At 57.3% G+C, this 19,406-nt stretch overlaps 2 protein-coding genes across 4 annotated transcripts; one reads left to right on the top strand and one right to left on the bottom strand.

Annotated features, from left to right (window-relative positions):
* The first annotated feature begins 1,018 nt into the window (after positions 1-1,018).
* TTC9B (tetratricopeptide repeat domain 9B) lies at positions 1,019-3,228 on the top strand. The gene is made up of 3 exons (XM_024577411.3): positions 1,019-1,437; positions 2,011-2,193; positions 3,019-3,228. Exons 1-3 carry the CDS (start codon positions 1,023-1,025, stop codon positions 3,120-3,122), a joined length of 702 nt encoding a protein of 233 aa, XP_024433179.2. The 5' UTR covers positions 1,019-1,022; the 3' UTR covers positions 3,123-3,228.
* Positions 3,229-3,402: 174 nt separating this feature from the next.
* Positions 3,403-19,372, bottom strand: MAP3K10 (mitogen-activated protein kinase kinase kinase 10). 3 transcript variants are annotated; one of them, XM_024577660.4, is made up of 10 exons: positions 18,086-19,372; positions 14,020-14,200; positions 10,988-11,136; positions 10,358-10,533; positions 9,555-9,801; positions 7,805-7,921; positions 5,773-5,947; positions 5,566-5,678; positions 4,592-5,251; positions 3,403-3,992 (listed from the first exon to the last, which is right to left on the bottom strand). In XM_024577660.4, exons 1-10 carry the CDS (start codon positions 18,771-18,773, stop codon positions 3,670-3,672), a joined length of 2,829 nt encoding a protein of 942 aa, XP_024433428.2. In that variant the 5' UTR covers positions 18,774-19,372; the 3' UTR covers positions 3,403-3,669. The 3 variants fall into 3 exon arrangements, 2 of the variants coding, with proteins under 2 accessions (XP_024433428.2, XP_053770454.1); XM_053914479.2 differs by having other exon boundaries at positions 3,416-3,992; positions 4,592-5,329; positions 18,086-19,330; XR_006653611.3 differs by having other exon boundaries at positions 3,854-3,992; positions 4,592-5,199; positions 18,086-19,329.
* Between the last annotated feature and the right edge of the window lie 34 nt (positions 19,373-19,406).

Here is a 19,406-nt window from a genome sequence, read left to right as displayed (position 1 = left end):
TCCACTGCTAAGTAAGTAGCTAAAGAGGGTCAAAAGACAGCCACCTCCTTCCGCCTCATTCCCCCCAAAGCCTCTCTCACATGTGTTCTTTTCTGTATACTCTTATGATTGTGCAGCTCACTCTGGGCTGTCATACACCTGCATTCCCACTGGCTTCCTACTCAGACAGTGAGCTCAATGAGGGTGAGAAGCAGATCTCTTGTTCATAGAGTTATCCCCTCCTCCAGGAAGCCTTCACTCACCACTATAGTCTAGGGAAGGCGCCCTGCTCTGGGCCCTCAGATCCCGTTGTATGTCCTCCATCCTGGGCTTGACCTCTGCCTGTGCCTTGCCCTGACCACTTTGCCTGAGCTTCCTAGGCTAGCCCACTCTGGGCTGTCACTCACTGGGCACTGGTCTATCTCCTCACTGGACTAGGGGCTCCATGAGGGTAGGGCCCGAGGATCACTCACTCCCTGCTGTGTCCCAGCATGCCCAAAGCTGGGCACAGAAAATATATCAGTGAATATTTGTTTCATAGATAAACAAATGAGTTTCAAAGTTGCTATCATTGTCCCTTCCATTTTACTGAGGAGCATACAGGAGTTCAGGTAATTTAGGTGAAGAAAAAAAGCAGGGGCTTGAATCTGGGCAGCTTGAGTCCATAGCCCGTGTCCTTAGCCAACATGCCAAATGCCCAGTGAGCTGAAAACCAGCTTTCCACGAGGTTGAACTCTCTGTGTTGTTTTCTCCAGACTTGTCCTTTCCTTCTAGAAAGCTTTGGGAGCTTTGGGAACGGGGGAGGAGAGCAGGCAGGAGGGTGTGGGGAGTAAGGTGAGTGGGGAGGAGCGAGAGGTGGGTTTGAGGACGAGAGCTGGGGCTGATGTGAAGGAGCGAGTGGGGAAGTCTTGAGGGGTTTCTCTAGACCCATAGGGGGCAGCCGGAGCCTGCTGCCGGAGGTGCGGGGGTGGAGAAAGGGTGGGGGACCGGCCCCGCGGGGGGCGATGCAGTAGCTGCAGCAGCGGCCGCAGGAGTTTCCCACAATGCAGCGCGGCGCGCTGTCCCCGGTGCTGATGCTCAGCGCTGCCCCGGAGCCTCCGCCGCGCCCGCCTCCCGCCCTCTCCCCGCCGGGCCCGGGCCCCCGCCATGGGTCAGCGCGGTCTTGTCCTGCTGCAGAGCCTTCGGCGGGCCTGGGCGCGGCGCTCGACAGCAGCCTGCGGGCCGCCGTGGCGTTCAAGACTGAGGGCCAGCGCTGTTACCGAGAGAAGAAGTTCCGGGAAGCCATCGGCAAGTATCATCGGGCACTGCTGCAACTGAAGGCGGCACAGGGGGCCCGCCCTGGAGGCCTGCCCACCCCCGCCTCAGGGCCCGCCGCCAGCCCGGGGCCAGCCCGCCTCAGCGAGGAGCAGCAGCGGCTGGTGGAGAACACGGAGGTGGAATGTTATGACTGTCTCACGGGTACGCGGCCATCGGGGGGCGCAGGGGGTGTATAGGTGACAGGGGTGGGGAGTGAGGGGCATCCCTGAAGCCTTGGGCAGGGTGGGGGCCAGAGGCTTGAAGGGGTCAGGGCTGGGGTCTGTTGGGGGAGACATCAGAACTTATCAAGGAGAGGGGTTGGGGATGTAGGGGACCTCAGGGATGGAAGGAGTTGGGATGCAGAAAATGGGCTTTGGGCTGCCACCCGCGAACCTCAGGTAAGAAAGACTTACTCTGGAGGAACCATTTACGGCCCCATTCCTCACCTGAAATAGCCCTTAGTAGTATTCCCTGCGCCTCCCCCAACCCCTCCACTGAAATCACCCCAGAGCTTGTGTCTGTGTTTCTCGCGCCCTCTAGCGGAGGCGCATGTTGATTCTATCCTGATTGGTCAGAAGCTCGGGAGTTCCTGGTGGCCTGAATAAGCCCTTAGTCCCCTCTCCGCCGTGGGACCGGGTGGGGATTCCCCACAGCCTGAAGGCCATGCTCCTCGCTGTCAGTGAAGTCTGGGGTTGGGGACAGGCTCTGAGAGCACCGGTCCCGATGCCCCCGCAGCCTGCCTGTTGCAGTCAGAGCTGGTGAACTATGAGCGGGTGCGCGAGTACTGCCTCAAGGTGTTGGAGAAGCAGCAGGGGAACTTCAAGGCCACCTACCGCGCTGGCATTGCCTTCTACCACCTGGGCGACTATGCTCGCGCCTTGCGCTACCTGCAGGAGGCCCGAAGCCGGGAGCCCACAGGTGAGGGGAGGGGAGGGGCAGAGGAAATAAGGGTGGGAGGGCCAGGGCTGAACTACTTCAAGGGAGTGCTGCTCTACCCACCCAACGTCCACCTCTGCGCCTACTCCTTACACACCCACTCATCCACTCACCCGTTCTTCCACCTGTCACCTGTTTATTCTGATGCTTCCCATTCAGCCGATTCCCGATTATCTACCGCCCCCACTCATTCATCCACTCCCTCCCTCACTAGCCCATTCCCACACTCACCTGTTCATCCACTGTTCTCCTAGCCACCACTGGTGGACCACTTGCTGGGAGGCAGACCTCAGGCTGGGAAATGCGGGGGAATTTGCTGGGGGCAGGGGTGGTAAGATGGAGGGGATGGCAGGCCTGGAGGCTTATTCCCTGCCCTCTGGGAGATCACAGTCAGGGTGCGTGGGTGTGCAGACAGATAGAAAACACAACTTTGTATTAAGAGCCAATGAAAAGGAGCACAGCCGGTGAATGACACGAGGCTGTGGAAGTGGAGGCAAGATGAGTTTTCCAGGTAAATGGTTGGGAGAGAACAGGCCTCGTGCAGATGCCATTGGACAGTGAGGAGAGCGTGACGGGAGTCTGGGCAGAGGCATCCCTGGCAGCAGGCGGGCGGGCGGGCGTAGCAAATGCAAAGCCTGGAGGTGTGACGTGTCCCCTCCTTGTTTGGGCTGGAGCTTTCTGAGAAGTGCCCTGGTGATAACCGGGGAGGGAGCCACTGAAGCTGGGGACAGTGAGGTGTGAGTGAGGTGCCGATGTCACCTACTGCCCCAAAACACCCAGGTGATGCCCTGCCCACCTCCCCTGCAGACACCAATGTCCTTCGCTACATCCAGTTGACTCAGCTGAAGATGAGCCGGTGCAGTCTCCAGCGGGAAGAGAGTGGGGCCCGGCCTCGGAATATTATTGGCTGAAGCCCACCTAGGGGAACTGTCCCTACCCACCCCCCCTCCCACCTCACTGTGTAACTTCCCTGGCTCATGTGTTCGCTGGTAAAGCACTTATCACTGGTAATCATAACCTCTTTGTGTGATGTTCTTGTGGGAACCAGGAAGGGGACATAGACCGGGGCTTCACTCCCTGGACCTCAGAAATCCAGAGGAGTCCAGGGAGGGAGAAAGGGTGGGGGGTATCCCACTGGGGTTGAGCCAGGATCAGGGCCTGGGCCAGGGAAAGACACAGAGCCAAGCATAGTAGGGGGCAGGGGTTACCTTTAATGCTGTTTTGTGCTGAATCCCCCATGTCACCCTGTCCCTGAGTATCCCTGCCCACCCTCCCCCGTTGCAGGGTGAGCACAGGGCCCAACCCCAGGGTACAAAGGAATAAATTAAATGCCCCCCTCCCCCCTTCCCCAATAAATAGAGTGAGTATTCTGCCCAAGGCCTCCCCTGCCTTGTGGCCTGGTGGGAGGCCTGAGGCGCTACATTCATGGCTGCCCAGGCGGGTAGCGGCGGGCAGGCCTCAGTAGGAGCCGTGGGCCCCACACAGGGGCACTGTGCTGTCCTGGCTCTGCCCCTCCATGTCCATGTCAAGCAGCGTGGGCTGCATGCTGGGGGGCCCGGGGCTCTCCGGAGTATCCGGCCTGCTAGGAGGCGAGATGCTGAGTGTCCGACCAAAGGAGACCAGTTTCCAGGGGTCCAGGCGGGGGCGGCTGGCAGCTGGCCGGGGCCTTGGGGCAAAGGTCAGGGTGGTGGGGCGGCCAGGAAACTCGGGGGGCCGGCGGCGGGTAGGAAACAGGGCCTGGGGTTCGGGCAGGCGGGGAAAGTCCAGGGGATCTCGAGGGCCTGGTAAGAGAGGATCAGACAAGGTGAGCGGGGTGGAGCAGAGGGTGGTATTGAAAAGCCAGGAGCGTTAACATGAAAACCGGAGTTTCTGACTTCTCTCAAAAATCTGCTGGTGAAAAAGCCTTCATCCCTCCCAACTCTCCTGCACTGGGCCAGGGCCAGAAGGAGTGCTCAGAGCCACCGAGAGCCTCAGGCACCGGCAGCATCTCCACGTGGGGGTAACAGTGTCTCTCCCATAGGTGAAAAATAAACCAAATAATAATAATAATCGTAAAACAGTAGCTCAGTGCCTGATAGGAGCTACTTACTTCTCTGTTCCAATCACCTTTGTCAGGTTAAAAAAGGCACAGAGAACAGGGCCTAGTGCAGGCCGCTGCCCGGCCCTATGGGCACTCGAGTTTGCTGCCTCTACTTCATCCTGTGTGCCAATCACCTGGGACCCCACAACGCCTCCAGCAGCGAGGGCCAGAGGGGCACAGCCCCTTCCTTCCCATGCTAAGCAGGAAATGGCTGCCAGGTTGGGACAGTGGACCTCGGCAGGGGCAGGGAAGAAGGGACCATTTTTTTTTGCGCACTGGGACACAGGTTGCCTCACTCACCAGGGCCGGGGACCGCTGACTCTGGGGCCCCCCGCTGCCCCAGCGCCCCATCCGACGGCGTCCGTCGGTGCCCATGGCTCACAGCGCGAGTGGCCGTGACGTGGGTGGGCGTTAGTGACTGGCGGGGGTCCTTCTTGAAGCTCTCCAGCTCCACATCCACCAGGGGGTTTGTGCTGGGCAAGGGCGCGGGCGGGGAGGGCGGCGGGGAGGGCGCGGCCGGCGCAGCCTCGTCGCTGTCGGAGCGCAGCAATGAACGCGTGGAGTTGCAGTCGGACACGGAAGACAGCGACACCAGGGTGGCCGAGGGCGCCAGGCCTGGGCCCACGTCGTCGCGGCGGCCCGGGGAGCGTGCAGGCGGGCTGAGGCCGCGGGGGAAGCGGCCGGCGCGGGGGAAGAAGAGGCCATCGAGCCAGCGCCGCTGTTCCTCGACATCGGCGGTGCGCGCCTCGGCCACATCAGCGCCCAGGCCCACGGCGCCCAGCAGCGTGGCGCAGCCCAGCAGCGCGAATTCGCAGCGCCGCCGGGCACTGAGCCCGTGCCGGGTGGAGGGCCCCGGCACCCCCGGAGAGGGCTCGGTGGGCAGCGGCACCACGAGGTAGGCCTGGGTGCTGTGGGGAGAGGGGGCCCCGCTGCTGCCTCCATCTGCCTCCGCGAACTCCTCTGCAACCGGAGAGGGCCGGCACTCGACTCCGGGCGGTCCCTGGGGACTTGGTGGCAAGGGGCTGCCCCCCATGACCCCTCCAACAGCAAGACCACCAAGTCCACTAAGCATGGCTCCCCCTGTAAAGCCCCCCGCCCCTGGGAGTGATGCCCATACCCCCCTATCTGGGAATGCTTTCTACCCTTTGGCCCAGTGAAATCCGGTTCCCTCCCCACAACCCTGGGGAATGGTAACCCCTTTTTCTTGGTTTAGGGTCCCCTTCAGCCAGGAATGTCTCCTCCCCTCCCCTTTGAAGGCACCCTTACCCTCTTACCCATTTCATTGAGGCTGGCGAAGCCTGGGGCAATGGGGGTGTGTTTGGGGGACTTGCCCAGGTTGGGGGCGCTTGATGACCACTGTTTGTTTCCTTCCCCCAGGGCCTTCAGCCTGCAGGGGAACCAGAGATGCAGGAGTGGCCCTGGGCCTTCTGGGGGCCATGGGCCTGGGGGTGGGGCCCAGGGTGGGTGCCAGAGACCGATACCTCTCCTCTCCTCCAGCCCGCTCCTTCTGCAGGGTGGAGCTGGGCCCCCACGTCCGGCCTTTCTTCTTGCCCCCAATCAGTTCTTCCTTCTTTGGGGGCCCGCTGCGGCCCCACGTCCCGCTGCCACCACTGCTGCTGCCGCTGCTGCCGCCGCCACCACCATCCACAGGAGTCACTGGGCCGAGAGAAGACACTTGGTTACTGTGTTTTGGAAAGTCTGTCCCTGCTGGACTCCCACCTTTACTCTCCCCACCTCGGATGCATCCTCCACCTGGAAGCCTACACTTGAATCATGCCCCTTCTGTGCCCTAAATCCTCCCATAGCTCCCCAGTACTGTCAGGAAACTGTCCCAGGGCCTCAGCTGGGCATACAGAGCCCTTCGAATGCTATTTCCACCTGACTTCCTCAGCTTTATTTCCATCACTCCTCACAGCCTAACCCTTCAACCATCCATTCATTCCCAAGCATTTACTGAGCACCTCTTCTGTGCCAAGCCCTGGGGCAAGTGCTGAGAAGACAGCAGTGGATGAAGCAGACAAGATCCCCCACCCGTGGCGTGGACATCGGAGTGGCCAAGGACAGATGACCAACAAAACCCACACTGGGCGAGTCACCCGTGCAGTGTGACAGGGTGGCAAGCGCTGTGGGAAACACGAAGCAGGAAAGGGGCCCCGTGGCCAGGGAGGGCATGTTGTGGGCAAAGGAGCCATCTGAGCAAGGATGAGATGGTGAGGGGGTGAGTCAAGAAGATACAAGGGGGAGGAGCACTTCAGGCGGAGGCTGGACAGCAGGGAGTATGCCCAGAACAGCCCGGAGGCCGGTGTGCAGGGAGAGGGGAGGGAGGGACAACGAGAGTCGGGTACTCGGGCAGAGGGCATAAGTGCCACGGCTGGAACCCCACATCTGCAGCATCCCAGGTGGGTGTTTTCACACCTCCGTGTCTTTGCACAGGCTGTTCCCTTCCCCTGGAATTCTGTTCCTTTTCAGTCCCTTTCCTGACCTGGTTGGCTGCTTGCCCTTCAAGCCTCCAGCTCTGGAGTAGTTTGTTTCCTGGGGGTCACTTGCCCGTCTTCCCTGTTCCTACCACACGTGGAACGCACCCTGATACCAGAACACTGATTCCACGGCACAGCCGTTTTTGTCCTCGTGTCTGCCATGAGAATGACCTCCAGGCCTGGCACAGAGCGGGTGCCCAAACAGAGGTGTGCAGGAGCCAGTGTGTGGTGCAAGGCCAAGGTGACTGATGGGCAGAACGGACTCAGGGTTGAGCCCTGCATCCTTCCACTTGTCAGCAAACCCCAAAGGCCGCACCTCTGCCAGGCAGCCCCCACTGCAGCCCCCTCCCTCGAGGCCCAGCCCCGGCCCAGCCCCCATTATCTCCCTTATCTCACGCCCTTACTCCTGCCCTTCTGCCACCCACATTCCCCGCAGCAGCCAGAGGGAAAAGGTATGTTTTATCACGTCACTGCCTTGCTCACAGCCCTCCAGGGCTCCCCTGGCACCTTTAAAATAAGATCCAGGTCCCTTATCCCGGCTCTCAAGGCCCAGCATGATCCGACCCCTGTTGAACCCCTGACGACAGACCAGCATCCCGTCTGCGCTCTCCATCCAGTCTGTTCTCCAGCCAAGTGGCCTTTTGGGCTGACACATGCTGCGCCTGCTCCCACCCGGGGGGCCTTGCCTTTGCTGGTCCCGAGGCCAGGGACCCCTCCCTCAGACCTCTGCTGCCTCCCTCGCTCCTCACCACAGAGGCCCTGCTCAAACCCCCGTGCCTCAGACAGGCCTTCCTGATGGAAAGCAGCGACTCTTGTCTTCAATTTCCTTCCCTGACTTCCTTTATAGCACTCATCCCTGCAAGACATTATCCCGCCTGCTTACTGGTGTATTCGTTGCCTTTCCCCCCCCCCCGATGAGAATGAGGGAGGGGACCCTGCCTGTCTTATTCCCTGCTGACCCTCTGGTCGGCGCAGGGCACGTGCCCAGAGAAGTCTGCTGACCGCTGGACTGCCTGGGGCCTTGGGAGACACTCACAGCGGATGGCCCTCAGCCGGGGGATGATGCTGGGGCTCGCAGGAGGGCTGGCCCCATCGGATCCTTTCCGCTTGTCCAGGGTTGGAGAGGCCTGGACTGTGATCTTATGCTCAAAGCCTGCAAAACGGAGAGATTCCCTTCAGCAAGTGGTTGCATGGGTCACGAGAAGAGCTCCCTGTACAGAAGGGCCGTCCCCTCTGGAAGGACAGCCACGCTGCCATTTTGCATTCCTCAGTGCAGCGGCCGTCCAGGTGTGGTCCCCAGACCAGCAGCACCGACGTCAAGTGGAAACACCCTGGGAACGCATGTTCTTGGCACCTGACCCCATCAGCAGCTGCGGGAGTGAGGTGCAGCGATCTAATTGTGGAGGAACAAGCCCTCCAGGCCCCTCCGATACACGCTGGGGTTCGAGAGCTGCTGCCCTCGCTGGCGAAGGATCTGGGCCTGAGTGTCCCCTACGGTGGCCATTAGCCACATGTGGCAACTGAACACTGGAAATGTGCCTGATGCAGCCAAGGAAATGGGGGACTTTACCTTTATTTATTTAACCGTAATTAAAGTTTGCTTTTAAAGGCGGATGTGCAAATTCGGTCATTTTAAGAAACAGTTACGCATGTTTGGAGTGACGTGGGTGTGTGAATCTACGTTTCCAACAGTACATCTTATGAAATCTAAATGCAGGTCAAGCATTGCTGATGAACATTTAGCCCCGGGTTGAGATATGCTGTGAACAAATGTGGAAAAAAGGTGTAATATATCAATAACAAGTTTTTCTTGTATTTATTAAATGTGAAACCAGCCCTGGCTGGTGTGGCTCAGTGGATTGAGCACATGCCTGGGTAGCAGGCCAGGCCCCCTGTAGGGGGCGCATGAGAGGCAACCACACATTGATGTTTCTCTCTCCCCCCTCCCTTCCTCTTTCTCTATAAATAAATAAATAAAATCTTAAAAAAAAGGTGAAACCATAACATTTTACTATATTGGGCTAAGGAAAGTATATTATTAAAATTTCACTTGTTTCTCTTTCCCTTTCTTAATGTGGCTATTAGAAAATTTAAAATTGCATAGGGGGCTTGCACTCTCTGTTAGCTGGGGCTGGTCGAGGCACCACCCGGCGACTGTGGCCTCACACAGGGAGAGACAACTGGCATGACATCACCTAGGAAGCAGTCTTTGAACAAAAAACATCAAACCTGAACTTGAAACTGATTAAGCCTTGAGACCCACGGGAAACTTCTGTTTTTGTATGTCAGAAATGGCTGAACATCAGCAATTTCACACGGTTCAACCTAATACCTTTCATAGGAAAGCCAGGGGACAAGGCCATGGGGGTGATCCCAGGGCAATGCCGGCAGCAAAATCTAGACTGTGGGGATGCCACAGGATGATGCATTTTCAACAAATTACGGCAAGGAGGAGACAGAGGTGGACTAAAGGCTGTGAAGCAAATGTTGGGACACAGAACTGTAAAGGAAGGCAGAGACTGCCCTGAAAGTCAGCGCAGGGGTCACTCTAAGGGGGCTGCGGGCACGTGAAGGGCATCTGGTTGGCTGTAGGTTCTCTGCTTTCAAGGGGGATTATACAAACTCAGGAAGCCATACAGTTTTTGGTGGTTGTCTATGTGTGTGATCTACTATGCGATAAAAAAGTAAAAAAAAAAAACCCCCAAAACCCCCCACAAAGCGATAAACCCTGGGTTAGACATGCTCTCAGCGGCCTTCTGGGGGATGCGCAAGGGCAGAGGAGGTACCAGAGGGCAGGCTGATGTGGCTGCTGCCTTCCCGCAGCTTGAGCAGGCGACTGCGCTTGAAGTTGCCCTTGCGTTTGTGGACACGGGGCTTCTCCTGGCTCAGCTGGCACATTAGCAGGTGCAGCTCCCGCTCCACGATGTCCATCTCGCGCTCAGCCAGCTCCTGCTCCCGCCGCCGCAGCTGCTCCTCCTGAAAGCGCTGCTCCTGAGCCGCCCTTAGCAGCTCCTCCTCGCGGCTCCGGAGCTCCTGGAGAGGACATGGTTGGCTTGTGGGGAGAGGCTTACCTACTCTGCCCCTGGAATGGACCCAGGGCTGCCCGGTCTGGCTAGGGCCTGCCCAGGAGTGTCCCACTGTGAAGCAAATCAGGGGACACAATCCAACTCACACTTCGCTAGCCAAGTCAGGTGCCAGGGCAGGGGGCTGTGTTAGTCCGAAGAAAAGAATGCTTTTTTTCCCTTTGATTTTTAATTTTTTAACTCTTCAATTTCACAGGAAAACTGAAAACACCCACAAAAGCAGAGAGAATAGTGGCCCCATGTCCCCACTGTTCAAGAATTGTCTACGCTTTGCAAATCTTTTTTCCCCTCCCTTCTCACCTCTCTCCCTCTCCTGCTGTATCACCTATAAGTACTTCAGTGCAGGGCGCTGCTTTCTTATTAATCCACCGACAGCTGGCTGTCTTTCCTTAATACACAAAAGAAGTTCCTGTAGCCCCCGCCCAGGGGAAGGGACTCTGTCCCACCCCAGGCATCAGAACTCAGGGATCTTGCTCCATACCTCCCACCTTGCCCTTGGCCTTTACCTTCTCTTTGGTCCGGAGGTCATCAAACATGTGCTGAATCTCCAGCTTCCAGTCTTCCTGCAACGAGTGGAAGGACTCCAGCGGCATCTGGAATAGGGCTGACTGTTCTATGACTTCAAGCTGCTTCAAGATGCTGCCGAAATCTGGCCGCCCATGGGGGTCTGGGTCCCAACATTCTGGGGTGGGAGTGGGGGTGTCAGTGGCCCTGCTCTGGGGCACCAGCCTGCTCAGTGAAAGCCAGGACTTCAAGGGGCTGTGGCCAAACAGCCTCCATGGAGTTGAAGGGAAGGAATTCAAACCCAAACTCCTGGCAACATTTCACTTGGTGAAACTCTGGGAGAGAAACCCAGGGACCTGCTCCCCGACTGGTGGTAGAATCAGGGATCAGGGAGGGATCCCAGGGCTGATGAATGCTGACAGGTTGCCCTCCAGGGCTGTGGGCCTGGCCAGAGTAAGGGCCTCGGGACAGTGGAGCCTACCGTGGGGGAGACTGTTCATGCTGTGATGGGTCCCGTCCCTTCTCCCTTCTCCCCGGGCCCACCGGCATGGACGGTGTGATGGGGTGAGGTCTGGGCCCAAGGGCGCCTGCCACCCAAGCTGACCCTACCCTCTCCACAGGGCCCGGCTCACCCTCTAGCAGGCGGGAAAAGGGCTCGGGGCACGTGGAGGGGATGGGCAGCGTCAGCTTGTTCATGGCCACGCCATATGCCACAGCCAAGGCGTCGATTTCTCGGTAGGGGACCTCCCCCGTCAGCAGCTCCCAGAGCAGCACCCCGAAGCTGTAGGTGGGGGAGAGGGAGCGGTGATGCTGCAGTCCGCCCCAATCCTCACCTAATCCTCACCTGCCTCCGGTCCCCTGGGGGCCTCGCTCACCCCAACATCCAGCCTAGCCAATGAGGCCAAAAGAACCTAATTTGACCTCCATTGGCCCGATCTTAAATAAATGTGGTAGGGTTGCTCTCTGGTGTCTTGCCTTTGCTCTCTCCCCTCTTATCCCTGCCAGAAAACCTTCAGTGGGTCTCCTGTGTCCACTGTGCAAATCCACCCTTCTTAGCCCTGACCTCTGATGACCTCAACTCAGCAGCCTCACCTGTAAGCACTCTCAGTCCCCGTACCAACCTTGGCTTCATCTTGCAACCACACTGAAGCGCTGAACAAGCCCTGTTCTTCCTAACATCTGGCCTTTGCACATACTGTTCCCTTTGTCGAGAACACTTTTTCTCTTGTGTAACTGTCCCTTAAGTCTCAACTCAGGTGCTCCCTCTGCCAGGAAGTCTTCCTTGATTCTACAGCCTCCAAAGCTGGGTTAAAGGTCCCTCTTCTATGTTCCCACTGAACTTTGGCACTTAGCTCTGAAAACAAGTTAACACTATTTAACATTCACAAAGCACTGTTCTTCTGGCTAGCGCTACACTGGGCACTCTCGGTAATTCCTACAACAGCCCTGGAAGACAGGAGGTCTTGGTATGACCCCCATTTTACCCGATGAGCAGATGTAGGCTCTGACAGGTCAAGCCACTTGCCTACAGTCACAGAGGCACACTCACACTCAGGTCTGCCTGACGCCCAGGGCAACACTCTTAATGGCTATATGACGCCAGGGCGTGCATCGCTGCGCTAGAGCCACCTGTGTCCCTCTTCGCCGTCTGGACCCTGGCCGCTGTTTTGTGTGGCACCTGATGTGCAGTAGACCCGTGCTCCCTGTACCCACACGTGCATTTGTCCAATGTACACCTATCACGTCTCCACGCCGTGCCGGACACGGTTCTAGGCACTGGCACTGCAGCAGAGGGGCATCCCCTGCCTCACGTGGCCGACAGCCTGCCTTTCTCAGCGACAGTCCTGGTGACTTTGTGCTGGGCGTGTGCTGCCTGAAATGATTTCCCATCCTCCTGTGCAGCTATGCACGCCTGGGACAGTGGTTCTGGCAGTGGGGTCGTAGGAGGCTGTGTAGTCAGCCCCTCACTTCCAGGAAGTGTCCGTAAGGGGAAGGGACACCCCTTTCAGCCTTTCTCCTTCCTACTGCTTGCATTGTGGACATAAAGCTGGAGCTCAAGAAGCCATCTTGGACCATGAAGTGAACTTGGGAGTGGAGGCCGTACATGGTGGAAGAAAATAAGGGTGGCTTGTAATTGGAGGTGGCATGACCCCCATCTCTCGTGTCCCTGGAAACCTCTGGGGTGCTCTGATGGTCACAGCGATTGGGGGGTGATACTCAAGTTTGGCGGCTGGGAACCATGGGTACTTTTGTCCTTAAAAGTACAGGACAGTGCCACACAAACAAGAATTGTCCTGTCCAGAATCAATGACACCCCGTTAAGGAACCATGACATAAAGCCTTGAGTCCCTAACACTGGGGGCTCCACATCAGTCCTGGCCTCACATGGCAGCAAACGCTTCAGTCTTGCTTTCTTTGGGGGTTTCTGTTCCCTGCCACTGGACTAGGGCCCCACTACACATCTGGGACCACAAATGAACGCCTGGTGTGGAGCTGGTCAGGGCTTCCTCCAAACGGCCATGCTGCTCTGGCTGAGACGTCCTGTCTGGTTTTTCAGACCAAAAGCTGTGACTTTGCTGCTTGGTCCACCAGGAGCCACAGCTGGGGGCTGACCTGGGTTTGGCCCTCTCCCAGCAGAAGACCCTGGTTGAAGAGTTTTGCTGCCACCACAAAGTCTCGCAGGTGACAGCAGCAGCCTGCTCATTGGCCTCCTGCCCCCACTCCTTCCCCTACAATCCATTCTCTGCCCTGCAGCTGGAAGGAGACTTTCCTCTGCTGAATCAGACCGTGCCACCCATGAAAGCCTCTAATGGCCTTCCACTGCGTTTAAGAACAAAACCGGAGTCTGGCGCCTCATCCGAAGGGCCTTCCAGCTGCCTCCTGCATCATTTCCTACCACTTTCCTCCTGCTCCGTTCCAGCCGACCACACAGGCCCTCGTAGCTGTTTCTGGAACATATCAATCTTGTTCTCACCTCAGTCCCTTTGTGTGAGCTGGTCCCTCTGCCTGGGAAGCTTCTTCCCCCCAACTCTGCAGAGCTGGCTCTGTCTTGCCATCCAGAAAGCAGCTCAAGCATCACCTCTCAGAGAAGCCTTCTGCAAGGCGTCCTCCGGCACCACAGCACTTTTCCATCAACCTCCTGGCTCGCAATGCTTCTAACACTTTTTCTGGTGAATTAACTTACCTTCTAACATTACTTTACAATAATTTTCTTAACTTAAAAACAAAATTTATCAGCTTCTTATGTACTTATTTATTTACTATCCCTCCAAGCAGGGAATGTGTGTATTTTTATTTCCTGCTATATCCCTAACACCTGGTGCAGGTGGATGGTTGGACGGATGGATGGATGAATTAATTGTTGTCTCCAAAGGCCTCAACTTCCGGCTGGTGTCTGAAGGGCCTTCAGTACTGCTAATATCCTATCTCTACATCTTTGGGTGGGTTCCCCCCCCCAACCCCACAATCCAAGTCATCCTCAGCTGCCACTTTTGCTAGCAGAGCAGAGACCTGCTTTGGTACCTGTCTGATGGTCTGACTTTGCTGGCAGGCCCCTTTGCTAGCCCCGGATCCTGGCTTCAGGTGGAGACCGTCCCTCCCACTCTGCCCTCACCCCTCCTCACTCCTCCCTTTCAGGAGGCCTCCCCAGCCCCACCATCAGCACCTCCAGACGTCGCTGCTTTTGGAGAAGAGGGAGAGACGGATAACCTCTGGGGCCATCCAGGCATAAGTCCCTGCAGCGCTCATTTTGGTGGTCTTGTGCCACTCGCGGGCGAGGCCGAAGTCTGTGATCTTGAGCACCGTGTCTGCGAGGTTGTGGTTCTCGATGGCCTCCAGAATCAGGACTGCGGGGTGGGGAGAAAGGTGGTCACCCCAGACCTGGTGTGCTGTACCCTGCAAGTCCCGGCTCTGCCTCAGCTGGAACCTTGTCTCCTCCCTCCCACCTCATGCTGCCAGTATAATCCCTGCCCCAGGCTCCCAGGAGGTCCTCTGCCCTCTGACTCTAACCTGGACCCTGGGGAGCTCAGTGAAAGGTCGAGGGCCAAGGCCTTGGTTTTCCTTGGTCCAAGCCTTGAATTCCTAACCTCCCCAGAAGTGGCCACTACAAACCATGAGCAGAACGGATGTCCTTGCCATCCCCTGTGGTATACTGCACTTGTGGCCCAATTCTACTCCTTCCTGTGTCATAGTCTTTGCCGTGTGACCTCGCTGGTCTTTCCACTAGAGGCAGAGTGTACGTCTCCTTCCTTTCCTCTGGGTTGACCACGTGACTTGCTTCGGCCAGTAGAGTGAGGCAGAAATGAGAGAGCCAAGCCTAGGCCTTAAGGCCTCATGTGCTGGCTTGTCCTCTTGCACCTCTGCGATCACCAGGAGAACACGCTTTGCTGGTCCAGGGAAGATGAAAGATCCTCAGGGCAAAGCCTCTCCAGCTGAGCCCAGCCTAAAGCATTTACCCTCCAGCTGGCCTGCAAACGTATGAGCAGTAATAAATGAGAAGGAGTTCGAAGACACCGAGTTTGGGGGCAGTTTGTTACCCAGTAGTGCTGTGACAAAATCTGACAGGTCTATCCCCCAAGCATACTGAATGGTTCCAACTTACTTGCTGCCTACAGTTGATACTAATAAGAATCATCATCACGGCTGGTGTTTGGCAGAATATTTTGTGGCGGGCACAGTGCTAAACGACCCATGAATTACTTCCTTTACATTCATTTCATTATATTCATTGACATGAATTAACCAGGCACGAGCAAACTGAGGCTCAGAGAAAAGAGGTCGCGTGGCCAAGATCACACAGCTGGAAAGTGGTGGGGCAGAGACCTGACCTAGGTCTGTCACCAGTGCCCCAAACTGCTATGATATTCTACTACCTTCTATCAGACAGAAGCCCCAGAGCGGGAAGTGTACCACCCGGGTTTCAATTCAGTTCTGCCTCTCATTGGCTGCATAACCTTGTATAATTTACTTTATTTTTCTTACCACTAAAATTTCTCCTGTGTTATTTATCTTGTAGGGCTGTAATAAAGATTCACTGCATGAAGCAACAGTAGGCCCTTTAAAAGCGTCAGTTTAGTATTACTGTCAGTGTGTGATGTCACCACAATCGTTCCTTATTTCTCCCCCTTTATCTCCGACCCTTCTTGGTTACTTCTCCGGTCACAATAACAATGAGGTAATTCTCGCATCGTGTCCATTTGGCAGATGAAGAAACTGGAGGTTAAAGAGACCAGTACGTTTCCCATGGCCTCACAGTTGGTAATATTCACCACTCTTCAAAGCCTGACTCAAATGCAGCCTCCTCCTGGCAGCCTCCTATGACTCTCTAGCCTGTGACTCCAACTCCCAGGAGTATTCCCTTCTTGGGCCCCCACCTCTCCTCTTTGTGGAGTGACCCTGGGACAGAGGAAGCAACCCCATAGTCACTTTATTTCTGTAACTTCCAGGCTGGGCCTAAATTAGTATCCTTTAAAATATATATCTGATCATGTCACCCCTGCTTAAAATGTTCCACTGGCCACTACTACACTGAGAAAAATGCCCAAAGTCCTTAGCATAGCCCCCAAGGTCAACGGGATCTGGCCCCTGCCTACCTGTTTGACCTCTGCTTCCACCTCTGCCTCACTTCTCCTCTTGCAACCCCTCAGGTCTCCTTGCAGTCTCTCTCACAAGGCACACTCGTTCCCTCCTCACGCCCTTTGCCCTACCCACATCTTTGTAAGGCTGGGTCCTCCTTGTTCGGGTCTCTGTTCAAATGTTGCCTTCCCTGACCATCTGATGCGAAGAGCTCTCTCTGCCCCATCCTTAATTTGCTTTATTTCCTTCAGAACCTGATACTTTCTGGAAATTTTATCTATCTAAATATCAATCACCTATTTCTGTTCACTAGACTGTCACTTTCATGAGGGGGGAACCTTGCCTCGCTCACTTCTGTAATCCCAGAGCCTTGCACAGTGCCTGGTATGCTTAATTCTGCTTAAGAATTATTGGTTGAAATACCCGATGAACGCATGACATTAGATGAGGAGCTCCTTAGGGAAGGGGGCCTGGGGGAAGCGGGGCTGTCGAGGCCCTGTGTCCTCTGTCTCAGGCACGGAGCAGTCCCATTGCCTGAGCAGGAAGCTCTGGCCTAAAGAGTCTCACCAACCCTTTGTCCGGGTGGCACTGGCTACACAAAAACACGGGGGTGTGACCACAGCGTCCTTATACCCCAACTGCAGGCTGTGAATTAGCGGAGGTGAGGAAGAGTGAGAAGGCATCCCAGTCTTCAGGAGGAGCAGGCAGGCAGTCCTGCCTCCACTTACCCAGCATTTCAGAGGAGTTTGAGCATGAGCATCTAGGAAGGCAGGGACCCCCTATGTCTGTCTTGCTTCACTCTCCAGCCCTGGTTCAGGGCTTGAGACACCTCGGACACTTGGAAGCTCCCTGCTGAGTGTACGAATGCTGGGCCTGGGGGGTACAGAAGACTCGCCCCTCTGTTCTAGGTGGTGGTGGCGGCGTAGCAACAAACTTACAAAAATAGTGGGATGGATTCAAACAAACTTCATCATGTAGAATTGACAGGGATTGGAAACAGATGAGATGTGAGGGTTGAGGAGAGCCCTTCACAGTTCACGTGAGGGCGGGGAACATGCTGGTGTTACTCACCACTGATCCTCCAGCTTAGCACATGATCTGGCCCAGGAAATACAAAATTGAGGAATGAACGAATAAATGCAGAAATGAAAGGAGGCGGGAGGGGAAAAAGGAAGGATAGGAGAGCCAGGAAGGTAGGATTTTTCCCTGTTGTATCCTTAAGAGCCAGTACAGGGTCTGGCATACAACAGGTGCTCTGGAACTACCTGGGAATGAATGAAATCTCTAGTTTGCAGGTATCATTAGGGCAGAAATCACGCCCACCTTGTTCCCTGTTTGGCTCCTACTTAATAGGTGCTCAATTAATATTTGCTGACATCATGAGAAGCTCCTTGACCTACATGTGTGTGGGTCCTGGAGAGCCTTCCCTTTTACCTGGCCCAGTCCTCATTCAACAACCATCAACTTTTGAGAGCCCGCGTTAGGCCCAGCAGCCTAGAAGATTTTACATAAGGCACATCCCTCTTCCTTCCTCCTCATCTTTCCCAGTTTGCCTCAGCCAGCTGGAGCAGAGGTGTAGGAGGATGCCAGGAAGTGGTTCTCCACTAGGGGCAATTTTGCCCCCCAGGGGACATTTGGCAATGTCTGGAGACATTTTGCTTATCATAGCTGGAGGTGGGGGTGGGGTGGGGAATGGTAGCGGCATCTAGTGGGGACCAAGGATGCTGCTGAGCAACCTACAACACACAAGACAGACCCTGTGATCACCGTCCCGGGGGCTCGATAGGGCCGAGATTGAGAAACTCGCACTGCAGGCCAGGTTCTCTCTGTCTCTGCCTGGCGGATACTGGCGTCCTGGCTGGGCAAGCAGTGTCACCTGCCCTGTTCACACTGGGGATGCTGGGCCTGTCACAGTGTTCACAGATCCGTATTTATTGAGCTACTGTGACTCCGTAGCCTGCGAGGCAGGTAGGCCTTCAACCTTCCTGAGCAACCCTTTTCTCCCTGAATGGGGCAGGCCTGTCTCACTGGACCCTGAAGGTACACTGCTGCCCCTTCCTGCCCCAGGCAGTTTTCTGGTGTCCCCATTTCCCACCACCTAGGCCTGGTTTCCTAAGGTTCTGTGAAAGCAAGTTTTGGGGAAGGACACCACTTACTGTTGATGGACTTGAGGTCCCGATGGATGATGGGCACAGGGGCATCATTGTGTAGGTAGTTCATGCCCCGGGCCACCTGCACAGCCCAGTTGACCAGCACATGAGGGGGCACCCGGCGACCTGCCAGCACCCTGCTCAGTGCGCCCCCCCTGGCATACTCCATCACCAGGCAGAGGTGTGGGGGGCTGAGGCAGGCGCCCCTGAGGGCAATGATGTTGGGGTGCTGAAGGGCTCCAAAGAGCCGGGCCTCTTGGCGCACCTGCTCTGCTGTCACTGCCGGGTCCCGCTCAGGGTCCAGCCGGGCGGCCTTGACGGCCACCTCCTCGCCACGCCACAGGGCCCGATAGACCTTGCCAAAGCCCCCTACACCGATGATCTCTTCTAGCTGCAGCTCGTGGAAGGGAATCTCCTGGGGCAGCTGGAGGCTGGCGGGTGCAGCAGGTGCGGCTGGGGCCACGTAGTTGCTGGGGAAGACGCCCACACGGCCGCTGGGTAGCTGCCCGGTCCACCAGCCCTCGTCGCCCGATACCGCACAGTCCTGGGAAAGCACCTGGACGCGGTCGCCCCTCCGCAGGGTCAGCTCTTCGTCTCCCGCCGCCTCGTAGTCAAACACTGCGGTCCAGACGGGCCCCGCGGGGGTCGTGCCCCACTCCTTGGCCGCCGCGCCCCCCTCCTCCTCCTCCTCCATGGGGGAGGGGCCGGGGGCTGCGGGAGACCGCTTCAGACAGGCTGCCCACGGGCTGCAGAGGGCGGGCCCCGGTGGCCAGGATGGGGGGCAGTCCCTGCGGGTTCTAGGGGGCTCCCGGGTGCCATGGCTGGGGGGCCCTCCGCAGGAGCAGGAAGAAGCAGCTTTAAAAGGGCAGGGTCGTCAGCTCTGATTCAGTTGTCCAGGCTGGGCGGGGTGGGGGTAGGGAAGCGGGTTCACCAGTCCCTCTCGAATGTCAGGGCACCAAGAAGGCCTGGCAGCCCGGTTCCCGAATTCCTGCCGGGGCCCGCCGGTGGGGGACGAGGGCGAGGGCAGCTGGCAGCCCCCTTCCCCGCGCCTCTCACCCCGCGCAGCTCCACCGGCGGCCCCCGGCTGCGCATCCCGGGCCACGACCGCCGGGCGGGGCGGGGGTGGCGGGCCCGGGGGGCGCCCGCCCCGGGATGGGGTGGCGCGCCCCTCGGCCTCCTCAAGCTCGGGGTGGCCAAGCGGCCCCCATCCTCTGCACCGGCCTCCGGGTCGGCCCCAGTCCCTGCCCCCGCCCGCGCTGCTTGCCCCCGGCCTCTGGCGATGCCTGAGTGACGTGTCGCCGGCGCCGCGGTGCCGCCTGGGAGTTGT

This window comes from Desmodus rotundus, chromosome 12 (assembly GCF_022682495.2).
Source record: "Desmodus rotundus isolate HL8 chromosome 12, HLdesRot8A.1, whole genome shotgun sequence".
In the NCBI taxonomy this organism is placed as follows: Eukaryota; Metazoa; Chordata; class Mammalia; order Chiroptera; family Phyllostomidae; genus Desmodus; species Desmodus rotundus.
This window is presented reverse-complemented; position numbering and strand designations above follow the sequence as displayed.

Coding starts and splice junctions, on each gene's coding strand:
- MAP3K10 (XM_053914479.2), bottom strand. CDS start 18,773: ATGGAGGAGGAGGAGGAGGGGGGCGCGGCGGCCAAGGAGTGGGGCACG. Junction 14,201..18,085: donor GGACCTCAAGTCCATCAACA/GTAAGTGGTGTC, acceptor CCCACCCCGCAG/TCCTGATTCTGGAGGCCATC. Junction 10,534..10,987: donor CTTTTCCCGCCTGCTAGAGG/GTGAGCCGGGCC, acceptor CTCCCACCCCAG/AATGTTGGGACCCAGACCCC.
- TTC9B (XM_024577411.3), top strand. CDS start 1,023: ATGCAGCGCGGCGCGCTGTCCCCGGTGCTGATGCTCAGCGCTGCCCCG. Junction 1,438..2,010: donor ATGTTATGACTGTCTCACGG/GTACGCGGCCAT, acceptor ATGCCCCCGCAG/CCTGCCTGTTGCAGTCAGAG. Junction 2,194..3,018: donor CCGAAGCCGGGAGCCCACAG/GTGAGGGGAGGG, acceptor CCTCCCCTGCAG/ACACCAATGTCCTTCGCTAC.